The sequence below is a fragment of the Hippopotamus amphibius genome, chromosome 5 (assembly GCF_030028045.1).
Source record: "Hippopotamus amphibius kiboko isolate mHipAmp2 chromosome 5, mHipAmp2.hap2, whole genome shotgun sequence".
In the NCBI taxonomy this organism is placed as follows: Eukaryota; Metazoa; Chordata; class Mammalia; order Artiodactyla; family Hippopotamidae; genus Hippopotamus; species Hippopotamus amphibius.
In genome coordinates this window covers 118,390,844-118,409,065 of record NC_080190.1, presented here as the reverse complement: position 1 = coordinate 118,409,065, position 18,222 = coordinate 118,390,844, and the positions used below count along the sequence as shown (strand labels likewise).

At 39.4% G+C, this 18,222-nt stretch overlaps 2 protein-coding genes across 2 annotated transcripts in view; one reads left to right on the top strand and one right to left on the bottom strand.

Annotated features, from left to right (window-relative positions):
• TRIM55 (tripartite motif containing 55) overlaps nucleotides 1-5,409 on the top strand; it is a 41,623-nt gene extending 36,214 nt beyond the window's left edge. The window contains exon 10 of the mRNA XM_057737520.1: nucleotides 4,459-5,409. Within this exon, the coding sequence (XP_057593503.1) occupies nucleotides 4,459-4,581 (123 nt within the window). The 3' untranslated portion in view covers nucleotides 4,582-5,409. The remainder of the gene's footprint in view (nucleotides 1-4,458) is intronic.
• Nucleotides 5,410-6,369: 960 nt separating this feature from the next.
• On the bottom strand, nucleotides 6,370-8,469 carry CRH (corticotropin releasing hormone). Its single transcript, XM_057737187.1, has 2 exons — nucleotides 8,311-8,469; nucleotides 6,370-7,495 (listed from the first exon to the last, which is right to left on the bottom strand). The coding sequence occupies exon 2, from the start codon at nucleotides 7,479-7,481 to the stop codon at nucleotides 6,900-6,902; it is 582 nt and encodes a 193-aa protein (XP_057593170.1). The 5' UTR covers nucleotides 7,482-7,495; nucleotides 8,311-8,469; the 3' UTR covers nucleotides 6,370-6,899.
• Nucleotides 8,470-18,222: the final 9,753 nt, after the last annotated feature.

Sequence of the window (18,222 nt, the reverse complement as noted above, 5' to 3'; positions counted from 1 at the left end):
TATGCCCATTAAATGACATCTTCCCATTGCCCCCTCCCCCAACCCCTGGCAACCACCATTCTACTTTCTGTTTCTATGAACCTGATGACTTTAGATACCTCATATAAGTGAGATTGTACTGTATCTGTCTTTTAGTGACTGGCTTATTTCACTTAGCATAATGTCTTCAAGGTTCATCCATGTTGTAGCATGTGTCAGAATCTCCTTCCTTTTGGAGATGGAGTAATAGCCCGTTATATACATATACCACATTTTGTTATTTATTTACCCATTGATGGACACTTGGGTTGCTCCCACATCTTAGCTATTGTGAATAGTATTGCTGTAAACATCAGTGTCCAAATATCTGTGTGAGTTCCTGCTTTCAATTCTTTTGGGAATATACCCAGAAATGGAATTGCTGGATCGTATGGTAATTCTATGTTTAATTTTTTGAGGAACCACTATGCTATTTTATACCATTTTACATTCCCACCAACAGTGCACGAGTGTCTATTTCTCCACTCCTTTGCTAATTTTTTAATGTTTGCAACTAATTTAAGTCTTTTTCAAAATGCCATGCAAACACACAGTTCAGGCCAAGCAAACACCGGCCATAACTGGGAACTGTCCTGTACAAAGAGACAGATACCAGCCTCTGGCAGAATTCATGCTCCTTAATCTCCAGCAAGAAATGGTACTAGATGACATAACGAGGATGATGCCTGCACATCACTCAGCCCTGAGCAAAAGCACCTCTCACCACCCTGCTCTTCCGTGCAGGAAAAAGATATCCTAGTACCATAATCTGACATTAATTTTTTTCCTTTCAAAGGGCGTTTGATAGCAACAGGAAAGGAATCAAAGGAAAATAAAAGATTTTGCGTTTCTGAGTGAGTCTGGTTCACGAATACCCAGAATTTCTGGTCAGGTTCATCTGAGAAAAATGATCTTTCCTTTAAGCAAAGGTATACCCCTCCCTTCTGCTGGTCTTCTGCGATCTTGACTGAACTACGTCTCACAACTGAGATGGAAAATTCTGCCTCCCTGTTCCATTTCCCGGTTTTATTTTGACTAAAACTCACATTTCTCAACTTATCTGAAGCCCCATGTTGATAGAGCAGTATTAAATGATGGTTATAAGTTTGTTCACTTGCTACTTGAGGAAAATGTGTAAAATTTAGAAATAATATGGGACTAACAATCCTTTCTTCCCCTTGTCATACATCTCAAATGAAACTGGAGTGCAGGATAAACTCAAAAGCAGATAGAGGAGATCATTCTCTGCCCTTTGTTCAGCTTCACGGGACATCATTATTCCTGAGAAATAGCACTTCCTGTGATAAAGGAGAGCCAGCATTTGGAAAACTATTTAAAGGAATACGTATATACAGTTCTCTTGGGGAAGGCTGTAGGGGAAATGTCTGCTTATGATTGAATGGGCTGTGCTTATAGAAAGATTTCTAAACTTTTAACTCATTCTTCCTTTATGAGAGAGCCAGAGATAAAGTCTGGCCACGTAGAGGTATGCTGGACTGGGTGATGGACAACCGTGATTAGAGCACGCCAGAGGAACTAACACTTACACATGATGTCCAGTTCTGGAAAGATGAGCATCCCCAATACAACTGTCTTTCTTACTGGGGGATCTAGGCTGCTGTATATCGTTCCTCACAAACAGTCCCCAGGTGATTCTGCGCAGCAGAGGAGCCTCTTCACTACTATGAGAAGAAAAGGAAGGAAGGAAGGGAGGAAGGAAGGGAGGGAGGGAGGGAGGGAGGAAGGAAGGAAGGAAATGGACATTTATGAAGCACTTAATATAAGTAAGTCGTGTGAAAAGTGTTTTAGGTGCATTACTTTATTTATTCAGTCCTTACAACAACCTTGTGAGATAGGGTGTCATCTCTATTTTACAAATGAGAAAACTAAGGCTTAGAGAGGTTAAGTGACTTGCCCGAGTCATACAGCTAATAAGTTATTAGTCTGGGATTCAAAACCAGGCTAAGCCTCTTTGCACAAAACTTCCTTGTTGAGATGGTTGGGGGTGGGTTCTCAAGTTCACATAAACAAGACCAAGGAGATGGCATAATCACCTACAGATAATCAGGATAATCTCTGCTCTTAGCCCCCAGCTCTGGCACCAGCCTTTTTCTCTGAAAGATAGCATTGGTCCGTATTGTTTGGAGGAAAATCTAATAACTGGCTAAAAAGAGTGTAAAGGCAGCGAGCCCAAACTATTTAATACCAAGTTTTGAAGGCTGTTGGGTATTAACAGCTAAATGGAAGATAGATTTTAATCTCGAGAATAAAAAAAAAAGTACAGGGACTTCCCTGGTGGCACAGTGGTTAAGAATCCACCTGCCAATGCAGGGGACACAGGTTTGATCCCTGGTCTGGGAAGATCTCATGCCAAAGAGCAACTAAGCCCATGTGCTGCAACTACTGAGCCTGTGCTCTAGAGCCAGTGAGCCACAACTACTGAGCCTGTATGCTGCAACTACTGAAGCCCACGTGCCTAGAGCCTGTGCTCTGCAGCAACAGAAGCCACTGCAATGAGAAGCCCACTCACCACAACGAAGAGTAGCTCCTACTCACCACAACCAGAGAAAGTCTGGGCAGCAACGAAGACCCAACACAGCAAAACAATCAAACAAAAACCACAGAAATATACACAAATTCCAAAAGCAGCCCCAAATGGCTTACAAGCCGCCAGCAGTGTCACAAAGATTCTCCCTCTGCAGAAAAACCTTACCCAACTCTAGTTTCACCCTTCAGATATTTCAGAACAACTGTCATGGAAATTTCCTCTAGATTAGAAATTACCTTCAGGGAAAAGAGGCTACAAAATGAAGCCTGATGGTCCTCTCATCTGGGCAGAATTCACTATTCACTCATACAGAATGGCTAGAAAAAAGTACTATACACATCAATGATGTGCCTAGGTCACTTGGGGCTTCTTTTAGAGTTGGGGAGAGTTAGGTGACTGTGATGGCTAAGAGTGGAGTTTGGTATGCATAAACAGGCACAGGGTTCTGTCAGGATGATGTTTATTCCACCTCAACTTCAAGGACACTGAGGCAGTAAACCCATTACCAACAGAATCTAAAAACAGCCCTAAAAAAAAGTCCAGTCACACTTGATGTCTCAACTATTCCTTTAGAGAAAACTACCTGCTTCAGTTTTATTCTACTGTGGCTAATATGATTCCATGGCCCTCAACTTTCTTCTGGGAGCAACGTGGTGGGGGGAAGGATAAGCCTAAAGCCGTAAGGACTTGGGATAATTTTAATGAATTTGAGACATTACCCCCAAATATTTACTTCGGGTAAAATCTGGTAAAGTGCAGGACAAGCACTCATTTTTCACTTGAAACTATTTTGAGTGGCAACAAAGCAACATACTCACTGAAGTTCTGCTTTGCCTATGCCAGATATTATCCATTCATACAGCAGCTTCATAAAATCACCCAGGGCTTCTGGGTTCAATGCATGTGCCTACCTCATTGCTTTGGTATCACTGGCATTCTAATCCCATGGGATAACTTTACCAGCGAGGTCATCAGAATGTTAGTCTGTGTTTGGTAGTTCTCCTAGGAAGAACTGTGTTTGTCCTGGTACTGTCAATGTAAGCAGTCTGCATTTTTACAGCAAATTGCATTTCAGCAAGACTTCTTTATGACTGTCCCTCATTCCACTGGGTTATTATTTTTTAAACTCAAAGCATCATAAATAAATTTCACTTATGAGATTATCAATTAATGACTTCAAAATCATAACTTGTATCTGTCTGGTACCTATAAAAGATAGATATCTCTTTAGAAATGTTTATGTTATTAGATTTTATTGCCTAGAGAAAAAAGTTCATGATTTGCTCAAAACCAAGCCTACAGTTTGCAAAAATTACATACACACACACACACACACACACACACACACACACAAGGGTGAGTCAAAAATTATCCACACTCCGGTTATATTAAAACTTTTATAAATTCTACAGCCAGAGTGCAGATAATTTTTGACTCACCCTCATATATATATTTCTTTTCACATGCTTTAGAAAGTCTTACTTTAGCAGTGGTAAGATTGTCATGTGATGTAGCAAAGTCATTTAAATTAGGATTTTGTTTATTTTGCAAACTTTTCTAAACCCTTGTTCCTACTAGTTTTAATGTTATTTTCATCTCAGTAAATCATATACTAGTGGACGTTAAAAAAAAAAATGTAGAATAGCCTGTATTCTTTCCAAGAACTTTCCCCCACTGCATGCATTACTGCTGCCCCTTTTTAGATCATGAGTGTGAATTCCTTTCATGGCTCTTAGCCATAGGCACGATAACCTGAGCTTGCTTTCCATCCTTGATGATAATTATGTCCTATGTAATTATTATTAGCCTTTCTCCTCGATAGAAAAGTGACTGGACCAACTCAAAAAGGATTGGCCTCTGTTTCCTCTGATGCGGATTTTCTGCTGTTGCAGACTGGATCTGAGGACCCTCCCCACCAGGGACAGGCTGCAGCTTCAGGGAGTGGGAATGCAGCTGATTCTGAGCCAGCTCGACATGTCTTCTCCTTCTCCTGGCTGAACTCCCTGAAAGAATGATGTTCATTCCAACTGCTGCACCTCTGTCTGCCTGGCTGAGACTCACACAGGCAGCAGGGAACTTAAATGAAACAATATCATGCAGATGATGAAAGGGACCTCTGAACAGGATTTCTACCAAAAATACCCTTTAATTCCAGATGACTTAGCTAACACATTGAGGGAAAACAATGCTTTGAGAAAGCATTGAGGGGGAAAAGGAACTTGATCTTATGCAAATCTTTTATTGTGTGGGAAACATTATGAAGAGTGTGTAAGTGTGGTATGTGTATGTGTGCATCAGTAACAAGTGGCAAGTGTTGAAAAAAGTGGGCACTACACTCTCGTCTCTAATAGGCACTGGCTTTTGTTATGATATCATAGTAGCTCTTATTCTTTTTCCTCTTTAACATTGCAGGTGGTCAGTGAAATTCAGTGTTAATTCAGAAGTGACCGATCTATCAATATATAGACAAAAGGTAAATCATTGACCAAAGATATAAGATGCTTTGCAAAGGTTTCCTCTTTTCCACAATAGATGTTGCTGGATGGATATCCAGAAATGTTCTTTGACTCTGGTGACACATTCATAGTTCAGAAGGCTAAGGCCAAGGACATTTCTTGTGACATTTTTCTAATCTTAGTTTTAGATATGCAGATATCAGTTACTTTAACTGAAAAAGATTTTTCAACAGGAACTGTCTCTTATGTATCCACTTAGGAACCCATCTGCTGAACTGTGGAACAACTGCATGTATTTAAATATATATATACACACACAATATATGTGTATGTATTTATACATGTACAAATATATATACACATGTATTTAAATCATGCTTTATTTGTCCCACCATAAAGCCTCCTTCAAAACATAAGTTTAACTTTACTCTGTATGAACTCTTAAATAAATGCTGTTTTTAACAACTTAGTCTTACAATGATTTATTGTTTCATATCATCTTATTAATCCATTAATCAAGTGAATTTAAAGGGTCCCAAGGGAAGAAGCATCTTCATACATCCAAAATAATTTCAAAGTATTAAACATTCAATTGAATTTTTAAAGTTATAACTAAACTACCAAAGGCGAGTGCACTGTAAAACTAATTAGGTGTGCTGTTTGATTTTAGAAGTGTGTAGAGATAGTTTATATTCCTAAGAATTAAAGTGATTAGGGTTAGCATAGACATAAATGAGGTATTTGTGAAGTTATTAAAGTCAAAATGTGCCTTATTAAAAAAAAAAAATTCTCAAAGGCCATTTTACAGCAACTACATTTAGTTGTTTTAAGTGGAGTGGCTATCGGGTTTCTCCTGTTAGAATATAGCAGTGGAAAACTGCTTAGGAAAAAAAATATTTAATGGTACCAAAGTAATAGTTTGATAAAGCCTTTTTCATAGAAAAACAATGCAGCATTTTAGCCCTCTAACTGGAGAAAAGCCCTGCCACGACCCTTCTCTTCTTCTCCTTTCCTCCTTCCCATTCCTCCCCAATTATTTCACATCTTATAGTTCATCAGGGTTAAATGTTATTTCCATTATGAATCAATCTTCAATTTATAGAATTACCAAGCCTTAGAACTGGAAACAACTTTCCAAATTATTGAACTCAACCTCAGAGGAGTAATCTGAGGTAGCAATGAGCCCAAGGGGGTTGGAGGATCTGTGTAAGCCACAGATATGTTTTTGTTTTTAGTAGAAAGCAAAATACAAGGAGTTTTGTGGGGTTTTTTTGTGCTGAAGTCAATTTGGAGGGAGTAAGGAGCTCAGAGTATTCCCCTGTGGGCACTGAAGAGGAAAAATAAAGTCATGATTACCTTTGCAGCTTTTATTAGAAATATAAATATTCAACATTCTCTTACACAACCAATTCTCTTACACAACCAAATTGACCAAGGATTGGAAAGGTATTTTATTACTGAAACGTTTACAAGGAAAAATTGGTTCAAAGAGCTTACAGATCTTGTCTCACCCACCCAAGAGAATGACGTTCTTTTTGGTTCAAACGACAAGATCAATTGGGTGACTTCCGTCTCCTTCTTTAAAACATTTCCCCCTGGGTCTATACTCTCTTTAAAACACTGTTAAAGACACCTGGAAATAGAAACTATAAGTACAGGATACAAATGACATGTTGCTGCTGTTACTGCACATAAAGACACTTTGTGCATGCTGATTGAGGAGCATGGGCGCTCTTGCTTTACATCCTCTACATCTCAAGCTATATAAAAATAAACAAATGGTATCAGAGCAATGCTATGGTACAGAATACTGTATTATTTTTTATTTTTTTATTTTTTGTGTTAAATGCAGAATCTTTTTGGCCAAACGCACCGTTTCATTTCCCAATAATCTCCATCAGTTTCCTGTTGCTGTGAGCTTGCTGTGCTAACTGCTCAGCCCTGGCCATTTCCAAGACTTCTCGGAGGAGGTGGAAGGTGAGATCCAGGGAGATGGGAGGTTCCTCGGATCGCCTCTCTCTCTCCGGTGCCTCCTGGTGGCCGCCGAGGGCGTTCTCGGTGCCGTGTTCTGCGGGACTCGCAGGGCTGTCGAGCGGGCGCCGGGGCAGCGGCAGCTGCTGCAGCAACGCGCGGAAAAAGTTAGCGGCCACCTCGTCCGACGAGAGGCGGCTGCCGCTGCTGCCGGCGAGCGGCGAGGAGGCGGGCGAGAGCGGAGCAGCGGGGCTCTTATGGAGGTTACCCAGGCGGAGGAAGTATTCCTCCCCCATGCGGAGCAGGACGGGCCGAGCCTGCGGCTGCTGGGGCTGCGGCGGCGGCTGGAAGAAATCCAGGGCCTGGGGGTGCTGCGGCGCCTGCCGGGCGCCCGGGAAGGGCCCCCGGCCGAGGAGGGCCCCGCATGGCGGGCAGGGCAGGAGGGCCACCAGCAGGACGCCCGCGGACACGAGCAGCGGCAGCCGCATGTTAGGGGCGCTAGCTGCGGCACAGAGGCGGGCAGAGAGTGGTGTGAGAGGAGAGAGAGAAAGAAAGAGTTGATCAGAGCTCCGCTCACCCGGGAGGTGCACCTGGGGGCCTCCTGCAGGACACCCGCAGGCGGGGCTCAGGGGCGCGGGCGGGCGCTCTCCGCGGTGCTGAAGCGCGCGAACTAGGACTTTCAGAGTTGGCGTGAGACCCAGACTGGGAGCAGGAACAGGGACGCCTGCGGCGCTCGGCGCCAAAGCGCAGCCCCTCGCCCGGCCGGAGTGACTCTTCTTACGAGACTCATGAAGGGACGGTCCCTGAGTCCCCTTTCTAAGGATCCCCCAAACCAATTCCCCGAGCTCTAGAGAAGACCTACAAATGTAAGATCTCACCTGCTCTAAACACCGCCCCCCCCCCCCCCTTTCCGGATGCTTCAGCGTTTTCCTCCAAATAACTGCTGCCTCCTCCTCCTTTCTCCATCCCAGCCCTTGCACCCTCTCGGGCGTTCGGGATGGATGGGGGACTCGTTTACGCAGCCAGCCGGTTCGGGATAACTGCCAGTTCGGGGAACGCTGAGCAGCCGTCTAAGTTTGCTTTTGCCACATCCCAGCTACTATCGGAATCTTGAGGCACAGTCAGCACACACACACACAGACTCAGCACACACACACAGACACACACACACACACACACACACACACACACACACACACAGACACACACACATAGACACACACACACACGCCTAGGGACAGCCGGCTGCGCAGTGCAAACCGTGGCAGCTCAGGCAGTGCCAAGGTGGAGGTGCGTTTCCGTCTAGGCGCTCCCTACCTTCTAAGGCGCTTCTGCAGGTGAGCAGGGAGCTGTGCCTCTCTGCAGAGGAACGTCTCCGGGGCTTTTTCAGAGGTTTTCTTCCCTTCTTTCTGTTCCCACTCTGTTCTTCTTTCCCTCTTCTCTCTCTCTTCAGTCTCTCAACGGAATTGGCTTTGAGTTTCTCCACACCAGAGCCTGGGGTGGGATTTTATAGCGTCGACCCTCTTCAGAAACCACGCAGCATTTGCCTAATAAGCTGACGCTCTCTTGACAGCTCAATTGCGTGCTGCCGCTGCTCCTGCATAAATCATAGGGCCCTGCCCGGGAACGAGGGGCAGAATTTTTGCTATCTCAACACTGAATCTCACATCCAATTATATCAACAGATATTTATCGCCTCCTTGGTGACGTCAACGAGTCCTAAAATGGAAGGGCTTCTTATGACTTGTCCATTGACAAAAATTCTTGAATGAGATTTCCCAAGTGTGAAAACATACTGACCTCCTACTATGAAAGGCCAAACTGAAGGTCAGAAAAGAGTGAATGAGAGGGGAGAGGAAAGGAAAGAGTGAAGGAAGGGAGGTCTATCAATACACAATCTTGTGGGAAAAGCAGCTACCAGTTATAGGGGGTGATTCTGGATCCTCCTCCCCCCTCTCCCACCTAACTTCTCTGACCAGCTGTGTCAGGCAGCACCGCAGTATCTGAAAATACCCCTTTGCTAGAGACAAAGTGTCCCATTACCTTTCTGCCTGGAGTGAAGAACAAGGAGATGGGAATGCAGGGACATCCAGCTTTTAAGCCTCTGTCTGCTTTTTCCTCCCAAGAACAGATAAAGGAATTATGAGTCTGCAGAGGCAAGACCAATAAGTCTCTTGAAACACTGCTCAAGTTTTTAGAATGAGGCAAGAGCTACTCCCATAATAAAGAGGCACAAACCAGGATCAATCAGGGGTGCAGCAAAGATTTTAAGTTCTCCCAGAACCTCACTGTTCTTCCTTTGTCTCTTCTCTCAGAATCTGAAATAAACTGTGGACTTTTCTGTTCCCAAATTAGAGAAAGGACCAGTGAGAAGTGAATGGATTAAACAATCTTTATCTAGTCTATTCAATGCTAGCCCAATGATAGAAGCATCCATTCTAACTTTCTTTTCTATACCAGGAAAGGCTTAAACTGCCTGACTACAGGGCTGAATTCATCAGTTACATGTTTTCATTGATGAATATTGAGCCTGTAAAAAGATAACCTCATTCATTTTACTTCTAAATACTATTAACATCCATGACAGTATCCATATCAGGAGCACCCAGGTTGTTGTTGTTTTAATTACATCTTTTTCAAATTCAAATGTGCTGCCTGGGAGCGTGGTAAACAAACAAACAAATAAACAAATAAATGCTCTCTGGCACTACCACAGAATGGAATACCTATAAAACCACACTCAAATTTCAAAATAAATTGATACTATCATATAGGTGGGAGACGGTTGCCTCCCTGTAATTCTGCAATTCAAAATGCAATTCCAAACTCTGGTGTTTATGATTCAGTTCAGCTTCTAGATAACCATCAGAGTTGTTTATCAGAAATTTCCTGTTCCTCATTCCTGGTTACCTCTGCTACTTCCTTTGTAGCTAACATGACAAATGACGCAATGCATATTTCAATTCCTCTTTGGGGGTCTATACTCACCCACAACTGCTCTTAGAAATGAAAGGAAGGTAGAGAAATTCTGGCTGTTTCCAGAGAAGTCAGTCCATAGTTGGATCATTGCAATATGGAATGTACTTTTGACATAAGAGAACAGAGAAAGGAATGTGTCTTCTGGGGAAGGTGTAAGTTGTTTATAGAAGATCATAATTATGGAAATTGGTTGAGCTTTCACAGGAAAACTGTGTTTTTTGTTGGTAAGAAAAGAACTCTCTTCTGTCCCATTGGCATATTTCAGCTTGGATATCAATTTGGAGGTGAAAGTAGATTTGGAAGGGGAAGTTGAGGTAAACAGATACAGAAGAAGAACTAGGAAAGGGATGAGACCATGAGTTTGGCTGGGGAGACCTGGGTGGTTCCTCCAGAGAAGATACAACTCATTCTAGGCTTTGACTAACCCAAACCTCTTCAGATCTCTCTCCTCTTGGTCCATATGAAGGATGTTGTTTTAGTATAGCTCCCTCATCACTACTGAATCCTTGCTGTGAGCTTTTCCTACAGTAGGTAGTTGGTTGGGTGAAGTGGCTCTGACTAGGGGTGAGGAAGAAACAGCCTAGATCCCAGTGGAGGAGGAACTGTGCACAGTAGCCCCTACTCACCACAATTTAGCCAAAAGTTAGAACTCATCAAATCAGTGAGCATTCACATTAGAAATGACAGGTTTTAATGAGAACTAGAGAGGTTAAGTGGTTTTATTGAGAACCAGACAGGTTAAGTGACTTCCTTGAAGTCACTCAGCCTAGTTACTGATAAAAGTCAGAATTAGAACCCGGTTCTTTTGACTACCACCCTGTAGTATTTCCAAAATATAACAATATCCTTTGAACTTCCTTTTCCAGCAGAGACAGAGGAACACATTGAAGTGAGAAGATTAATTTAAGTAAAGTTAACATGTTCACACACCAATCCTGAGTTACCTTTCCTCAGACTTTCTGTCTATTGGTAAATCTCCTAAGGCATGAGAGTACAGAATCTCCATGCAGGCGGATGCCCTGGCACCTACTCTCTGTGCACACACTGCAATTTATCTTTCAGCTGAATCTCATCATTATAACATGAGGTTTTTAAATGCATTGCCAACTTAAGATGTGTTAATTTGATTTTCCACCTTAGTTTACCTTGGAAAAAAAGAGATCTTTTGATAAAGTATAGAGTGATGTGGTTCTCAAAATGATGATACAAATGTGTGACTGTAGAAATAACATATTGCAAGAGGGCTTATCTGTATAGCAAACTAAATACCCAAGTCCATAAAAATTACCACTGGCGGATTCAATCTTATATGTAGGAATAACTTCTTGAAAGGAGTCACTGGAGAAACAATTTAAATGCTTTTAGAACCTAAAAACACAATCTAAGAAACATGAGCACTAAATAAGGGTTACTTCAAGCTTTCAATCGTATTTTTCAATAAGAACATAGTATAGGGTTTAGTTAAATTTACAAAGATACAGCACAGCAGTTCAATGAATAAAGAAAAATATCAGAAATAATAGGTATCTGCTGGGCATATTCCTGCCATCTGCATCTTCTTGACTTTTGAGGAAATCCCAACACATGCTTCTATTAGCAAAGTTCATAGCAAATGAAGACATCTCCAGATTTTCTAACTGAAACATTTGTTGAAATAAATCTACCATCTCCAATGCCGGCCTTTAAAAATGCTGAGGGTGGATAGGTGGTTTGGTAATTGTTTTTAACTTCCATAGGTAGGGCTAGGGAAAGGACCTCAAATATCTAACCGCTTCACTAATAACAGTAACTTTTACTAATCTCTTCCGATTATCAAAGCCATTCACCCTCCTTACAAAAAACTTAGAAAAATTGGAAAAGTATAAAGAAAAATACAAAATTCCTCACATTCCAAAATATAAAGATAATTTCCATTAATATTTTGTTGTTCCCCTTGAGAATTTTTCCTGAGCTCATATGTTTTATGTAATTGGGATAAGATTGTGTTCCTAGTTGTGAATTTCTGCCTAACAACAACTCCTCCATCTCCTCCTCCTCCTCCCCCCCACCCCAAATTAAAACTTAAAAGTAATTGGTCAGAGGAAACTTGCCCAGATTCCTAGATTAGGTTTAGGATCTGTGCTCCATGTTATCCTAACATCGTGAATGTCCTCCATCATTAAGCTCAAATTTTTACATCCTTACTGGTATAATACGCATCTTCCTTGCTGGACTGTCAACTGTATGGCAGAGACCTGATTTTCTTTATAAGCTGCCATAGTCACTACTGCAGCCCCTTGCCCAGTGCTAAAACATGGTAGATACCCAACAGGCCTTGTGAATGGATGAACAGTGGGCAATGGAGTATTTTTTAAAATCCATAAACCTATCATATAGATATTACTAGATAACATTTTATAACTAAAAATTTATAATCTACTTTTTTCCACTTAAAATAATATCTCAAACATTCTCCTATATCTAAATGACATCTGTTTTACTGGCTGCATGACATTCCATCAAGATGTACCACTTTCATTCATTCTTCATTGTTGACCACTATCTTAATGACCTGCTTTTTATTTTTCTTCTACATCTTACCCTTGCACCTTTAAGTAATACATGCACAGAATCATTTCCTGGTCCTTTTTATAGCAATAATATCTCTTAATTCCCCAGACTATAAAATGAGAATGTGAGTATCCTTTCAGCTTTTCACACGCCCTCCTGTATCTTGATATTTCAGGATCTCTCAATTATACTTTCAGACTGTCAGTGTTAATACTTATATAACCATAGTTAAGTATTCTGTGCATTGATTATAGATTGATCTAAAAGATAAAAGTAAATATAGGTTGTAATTATTGACTATGTAAAAAGTGTTCACTGAAGAACAAAGTCATAGACTCTGATATATTTCCCTTCTTGCTTTTTTTTTTTTTACAACGACCAATTACTTTTAAATTCCCAGTTTGGTTTTCCCTAGAATTATTCTCTTAATTTTTTCCCAATTTCTTTCAGATTTCAATCATGACAAGCAATCTATCAAGCCCTCCCCCTTTTTTTAAGACCCCTCTCCTTGAGTACTATAACTTGCTACTTTCAGACTGGTCACTTTCTAAATCTGATGCACAGCTCTCTTCCTGGGACTTCTCTTTTCTGTTTACTGATTGAATTCACTATCCAGAATCACGTTTTAATCCTTCTTGATTTCTGCATTTATTTTGCTAGAGCACATCCACAGATAACTTTCTAAGAAAAGATGTATGACAGGTAAATTTTTTGAGTTCTTGAATTTCTGAAAATGGTTTTATTTAACCAAGATAATTGAGTGATACTGCAGGAGGCATGCAGTTCCAGGTTGAACATAGTCTTCCTCCAGAATCTGAAAGTATTGCTCCCTTGTGCTTCAGTGCTGCTAAGAAATCCAATGTCATTCTGATTCTTATTTCAAACAAGAACAGAATTTAATGGCTGGATCAAGCTACTAATATTATTTAGCTAGGACTGTCCTTTCCCATCTCTCCAGTTCTCCTCATTATTCTGTTATCATTACTATTATTATTATTGTTGTTTCAAATGTACAATATAATTTAACATCTGTATATGCTGTAAGTGATCACCCCAAAAGTGTAGTTACCATCCCTCACCATACAGTTGACTTCCTTCACCCCTTTTGCTCACCCGTAAGCCCCCTCCACTCTGATAGCCACCAATCTGTTCTCTATATCTGTGAGTTCTGTTTTATTTTGTTTGCTCATTTGCTTTGTTTTTTCACATTCCACACGAGTGAAATCATATGGTATTTGTCTTTTTCCTTCTGGCTTATTTCACTTAGCATAATACCCTCAAGGACCATCCATGTTGTCACAAAAGGCGAGATTTCATTCTTTTTTATAGCTGGATGTGTGTATGTGTGTGTGTGTGTGTGTGTGTGTATACATATCTATACACACACACATACATATATATCTCCATTTATCCATCAATGGACACTTAGGTTGTTTCCATATCTTGACTATTGTAAATAATGCTACAATAAACATAGGGGTGCATATCTTTTTAAATTAGTGTTTTTGTTTTCTTTGGATAAAACCCAGGAGTGTAGTAGCTGAATCATGTGGTAGTCCTATTCTTAATTTTTTGAGAAATCTCCAAACTGCCTTCCACAGTGGCTGCACCAATTTATGACCTCACCAAAAGTGTATGAGGGTTCCCTTTTTTCCACATCCTTTCCACAACCTGTTATTTCTTGACTTTTTGATAACAGCCATTTTAAGAGGTGTGAGGTGATATCTCATTATAGTCTTGATTTGTATTTCCCTACTAATTAGTGATGTTGAGCATCTTTTCATGTATCTGTTGGCCATCTGTAATATGTTCTTTGGAAAAACGTCTATTTAGATTTTCTGCCCATTTAAAAATTGGGTTATTTGTTACTTTGTTATTGAGTTGCATGAGTTCTTTATATTTTTTGGATATTAACCCATTATCAGATATATGATTTGCAAATATCTTGTCCCATTCACTAGGTTGCCTCTTTTTTTTTTTTTTTTAGTATGAATTACCTTTTCTTTTTTTTTTTTTAAGAACTTCTATTGAGATACAGTTAACAGACAATAAACTGCATATATTTAGAGTGTACAATTTGGTATCCCAATCTCCCAATTCATTCCCCCGCAACCCTCCCTGCTTTCCCCACTTGGTGTCCATATGTTTGTTCTCTCCATCTGTGTCTCTGTTTCTGCCTTGCAAACCAGTTGATTTGTACCATTTTTCTATAGTCCGCATATATGTGTTAATATACGGTATTTGTTTTTCTCTTTCTGACTCACTTCACTCTGTATGACAGTATCTAGGTCCATCCATGTCTCTACAAATGTCTCAGTTTCATTGCTTTTTACAGCTGAGTAATATTCCATTGTATATATGTACCACATCTTTTTTATCCATTCATCTGTTGGACATTTAGGTTGCTTCCATGTCCTGGCTATTGTAAATAGTGCTGCAATGAACATTGCAGCACATGTGTCTTATTGAGTAGGTTGCCTCTTTGTTTGGGTGATGGTTTCCTTTGCTGTGCAGAAGCTTTTGAGTTTGATATAGTCCCATTTGTTTATTTTTGCTCTTGTTTTCCTTGCCTTTGGGGTTAAATCCACAAAAACACTGCTAAGACCAACATCTCAATAAGATTACTGCCTAAGTTTTCTTTGAGGAATTTTATGGTTTCAGGTTTTACATTCAAGTCTTTCATACATTTTGAGTTAATTTTTGTGTATGGTTTAAGATAGTTGTCTAGTTTCATTCTTTTGCCTGTGGCTGTCCAGTTTTCCCAACACCATTTATTGTAGAGATGCTCCTTCCTCCATTGTATATTTTTGGCATCTTTGTCATAAATTAATTGTCCATATATGTGTGGGCTTGTTTCTGGGCTCTCTATTATGTTCCATCGACGTATGAGTCTGTTTTTGTGCCAGTACCATACTGTTTGGATTACTGTAGCTTTGCAACTATAGTTTGAAATCAGGGAGAACAATACCTCAGCTTTGTTGTTCTCTCAAGATTGTTTCAGCTAGTCAGAATCTTCCATGATTCCATATAAATTTTAGAATCATTTTTTTTCTAGCTTTGTAAAACATGTCATTGGAATTTTGAAAGTGATTGCATTAAATATGTAGATTGCTTTGGGTAGTATGGGCATTTTAACAATTCTTCCAACCCACAAGCATGGAATATCTTTCCATCTATTTGTGTCTTCCTCAATTTCTTTCATCAGTGTCTCATAGTTTTCAAGGTACAGGTATTTCACCTCTTTGCTTAAATTTATTCCAACATATTTTATTCTTTTTGATGCAATTGTAAATGGAATTGTTTTCTTAATTTCTTTTTCTGATAGATTGTTAGTAACAGACTTCTACATATTGATTTTGGATCCTGCAACTTTACTTAATTCATTTATTAGTTTTAACAGGTTTTGTTGTTGTTGTTGTTGTTATTGTTTTTGTGGGGGTTTTAGCATTTTCTACATATAGTTACATGTCATCTGCAAAAAGTGACAGTGTTACTTCTTCCTTTCCAATCTGGATGCCTTTTATTTCTTTTTCTTGCCTAGTTGCTGTGGCTAGGACTTTCAATACTATGTTGAATAAATGTGGCAAGTGTGGGTAACCTTGCCTTGTTCCTGATCTCAGAGGAAAAGCTTTCAGCTTTCACTCTTGAGTATAATGTTAGCTGTGGGTTTGTCATACACGGCCTTTACTGTGTTCAGGTATGTTCCCTCTATACCCCCTTTGTTGAGAATTTTTATCATAAATGAATGTTGAATTTTATCAGTGCTTTTTCTGAATCTTTTGAGAGGCTCATATGACTTTTATTTTTCAATTTTCTAATATGCTGTGTCACACTGGTTGATTTGTGAATGTTCAATCATCCTTGAATCCCAGGAATGAATCCCACTTGATCCTAATGTATGATCCTTTTAATGTATTGTTGAATTTGTTTTGCTAATATTTTGTTGAGGATGTTTGCATCTATACTTATCAGGGATACTGGCCTGTACTTTTCCTTCTTCCCTTCCTCCCTTTCTTTTCCTTTTTTTTTTTTTTTTTAAAGTGTCCTTGTCTGATTTTGGTATCAGGGTGATGCTGCCCTCATAGAATGAGTTTGGAATGCTGGTTTCATAAAGTATATTTGGAAGCATTCCTTTCTCTTCAATTTTTTTCAGAAGTTTGAGATGAAGAGGTATTTCATCTACTTTTGAATGTTTTGTAGAATTCACCAGTGAAGTGTCTGGTTCTGGACTTTTGCTTGTTAGGAGTTTTTTTGATTACTGATCCAGTCTCCTCACTAGCAATTGATCTACTCAGGTTTTCCATTTCTTCATGATTCAGTCTAGATAGATTGTATGTTTTTAGGAATTTGTCCATTTATTCTAGGATGTCCAATTTGTTCATATATAATTGTATTCTCTTATGATCTTTATTTCTGTGGTGTCAGTCATAATTACTCCTCCTTCACTTATGATTTTATTTATTTGAGCCCTCTCTTTTTCTTGGTTAGTCTAGCTAAAGGATTATTGATTTTTGTTTATCTTCTCAAAGAACCAGCTCAGTTTCATTGATCTTTTCTATTGTCTTTTTAGTGTCTATTTCATTTATTTCCACTCTGATCTTTATCATTTTCCTCTCTCCTTCTACTAACTTGAGGCTATGTTTGCTTTTCTTTTCTTAGTTCCTTTAGGTGTAAAGTCAGGTTGTTTTCACTTGTTTCTTGAGGTAGGGCTGTATTGCTATAAATTTCCCTCAGAACCATTTGTGTTGCAGCCCACAGATTTGGTATGTCACATTTCTGTGGGATTTAGAAAAAAAATTCTCATTTGATTTCTTTGATGACCCATTGGTTATTCAGTAGTATGTTGTTTAATCACTTTTTTTTTTTTGGTGGTTTTTCCATTTCTCGTCTTGTGTTTTCTAGTTTTATACCATTGTGGTTAGAAAAGATGCTTGATATGATTTCAGTCTTCTTGAATTTACTGAGACTTGTTTTGCAGCCTAATGTGTGATCTATCCTGGAAAATGTTGCATGTACTCTTAAAAAGAATGTGTATTCTGTGGCTTTTGGATTGAATGTTTTGTATGTATCTATTAAGTTTATATGATCTAATGTGTCATTTAAGGCTGATGTTTATTTTCTGTCTGGATGATCTATCCATTGCTGTAAGTGGGATGTTAAAGTCCCATACTATTATTATATTTCTTTCCATTTTTTTCCTTTCCTAATATTTGCTTTATATATTTTGATGTGCTTATGTTGGGTACATATATATTTATAAATGTTATATCTTCTTGAATTCCCCACTTTATCATAATGTGGTGCCCTTTTCTTTCAGTCTTTCTTTTAAAGTCTATTTTGTCTGATATGAGTATAGTTACACCAGCTTTTTTCATTTCCATTTGAGTGGAATATCTTTTTTCAATTCCTTCACACTCAGTCTGCATGTCCTTACTTCTAAAATGAGCCTCTTGTAGGCAGCATATAGATGCGTTTCGTTTTTTTAATCCATTCAGCCACTCTATGTCTTTTGATTGGTGAATTTAGTACATTAACATTTAAAATAATTAAAATAATTAGTGGTAAGTATGTACTTACTACCGTTTTGTTCATTCTTTTCTGGTTTAAAAAAAAATCCTCTCTGTTCCTTTCTTCTTCTCTTTCTTTCCTTGCGTTTTCTGGATTTCTTTAGTGTTATGTTTGGGTTGTTTTCTCATTTTC

Coding starts and splice junctions, on each gene's coding strand:
- CRH (XM_057737187.1), bottom strand. CDS start 7,481: ATGCGGCTGCCGCTGCTCGTGTCCGCGGGCGTCCTGCTGGTGGCCCTC.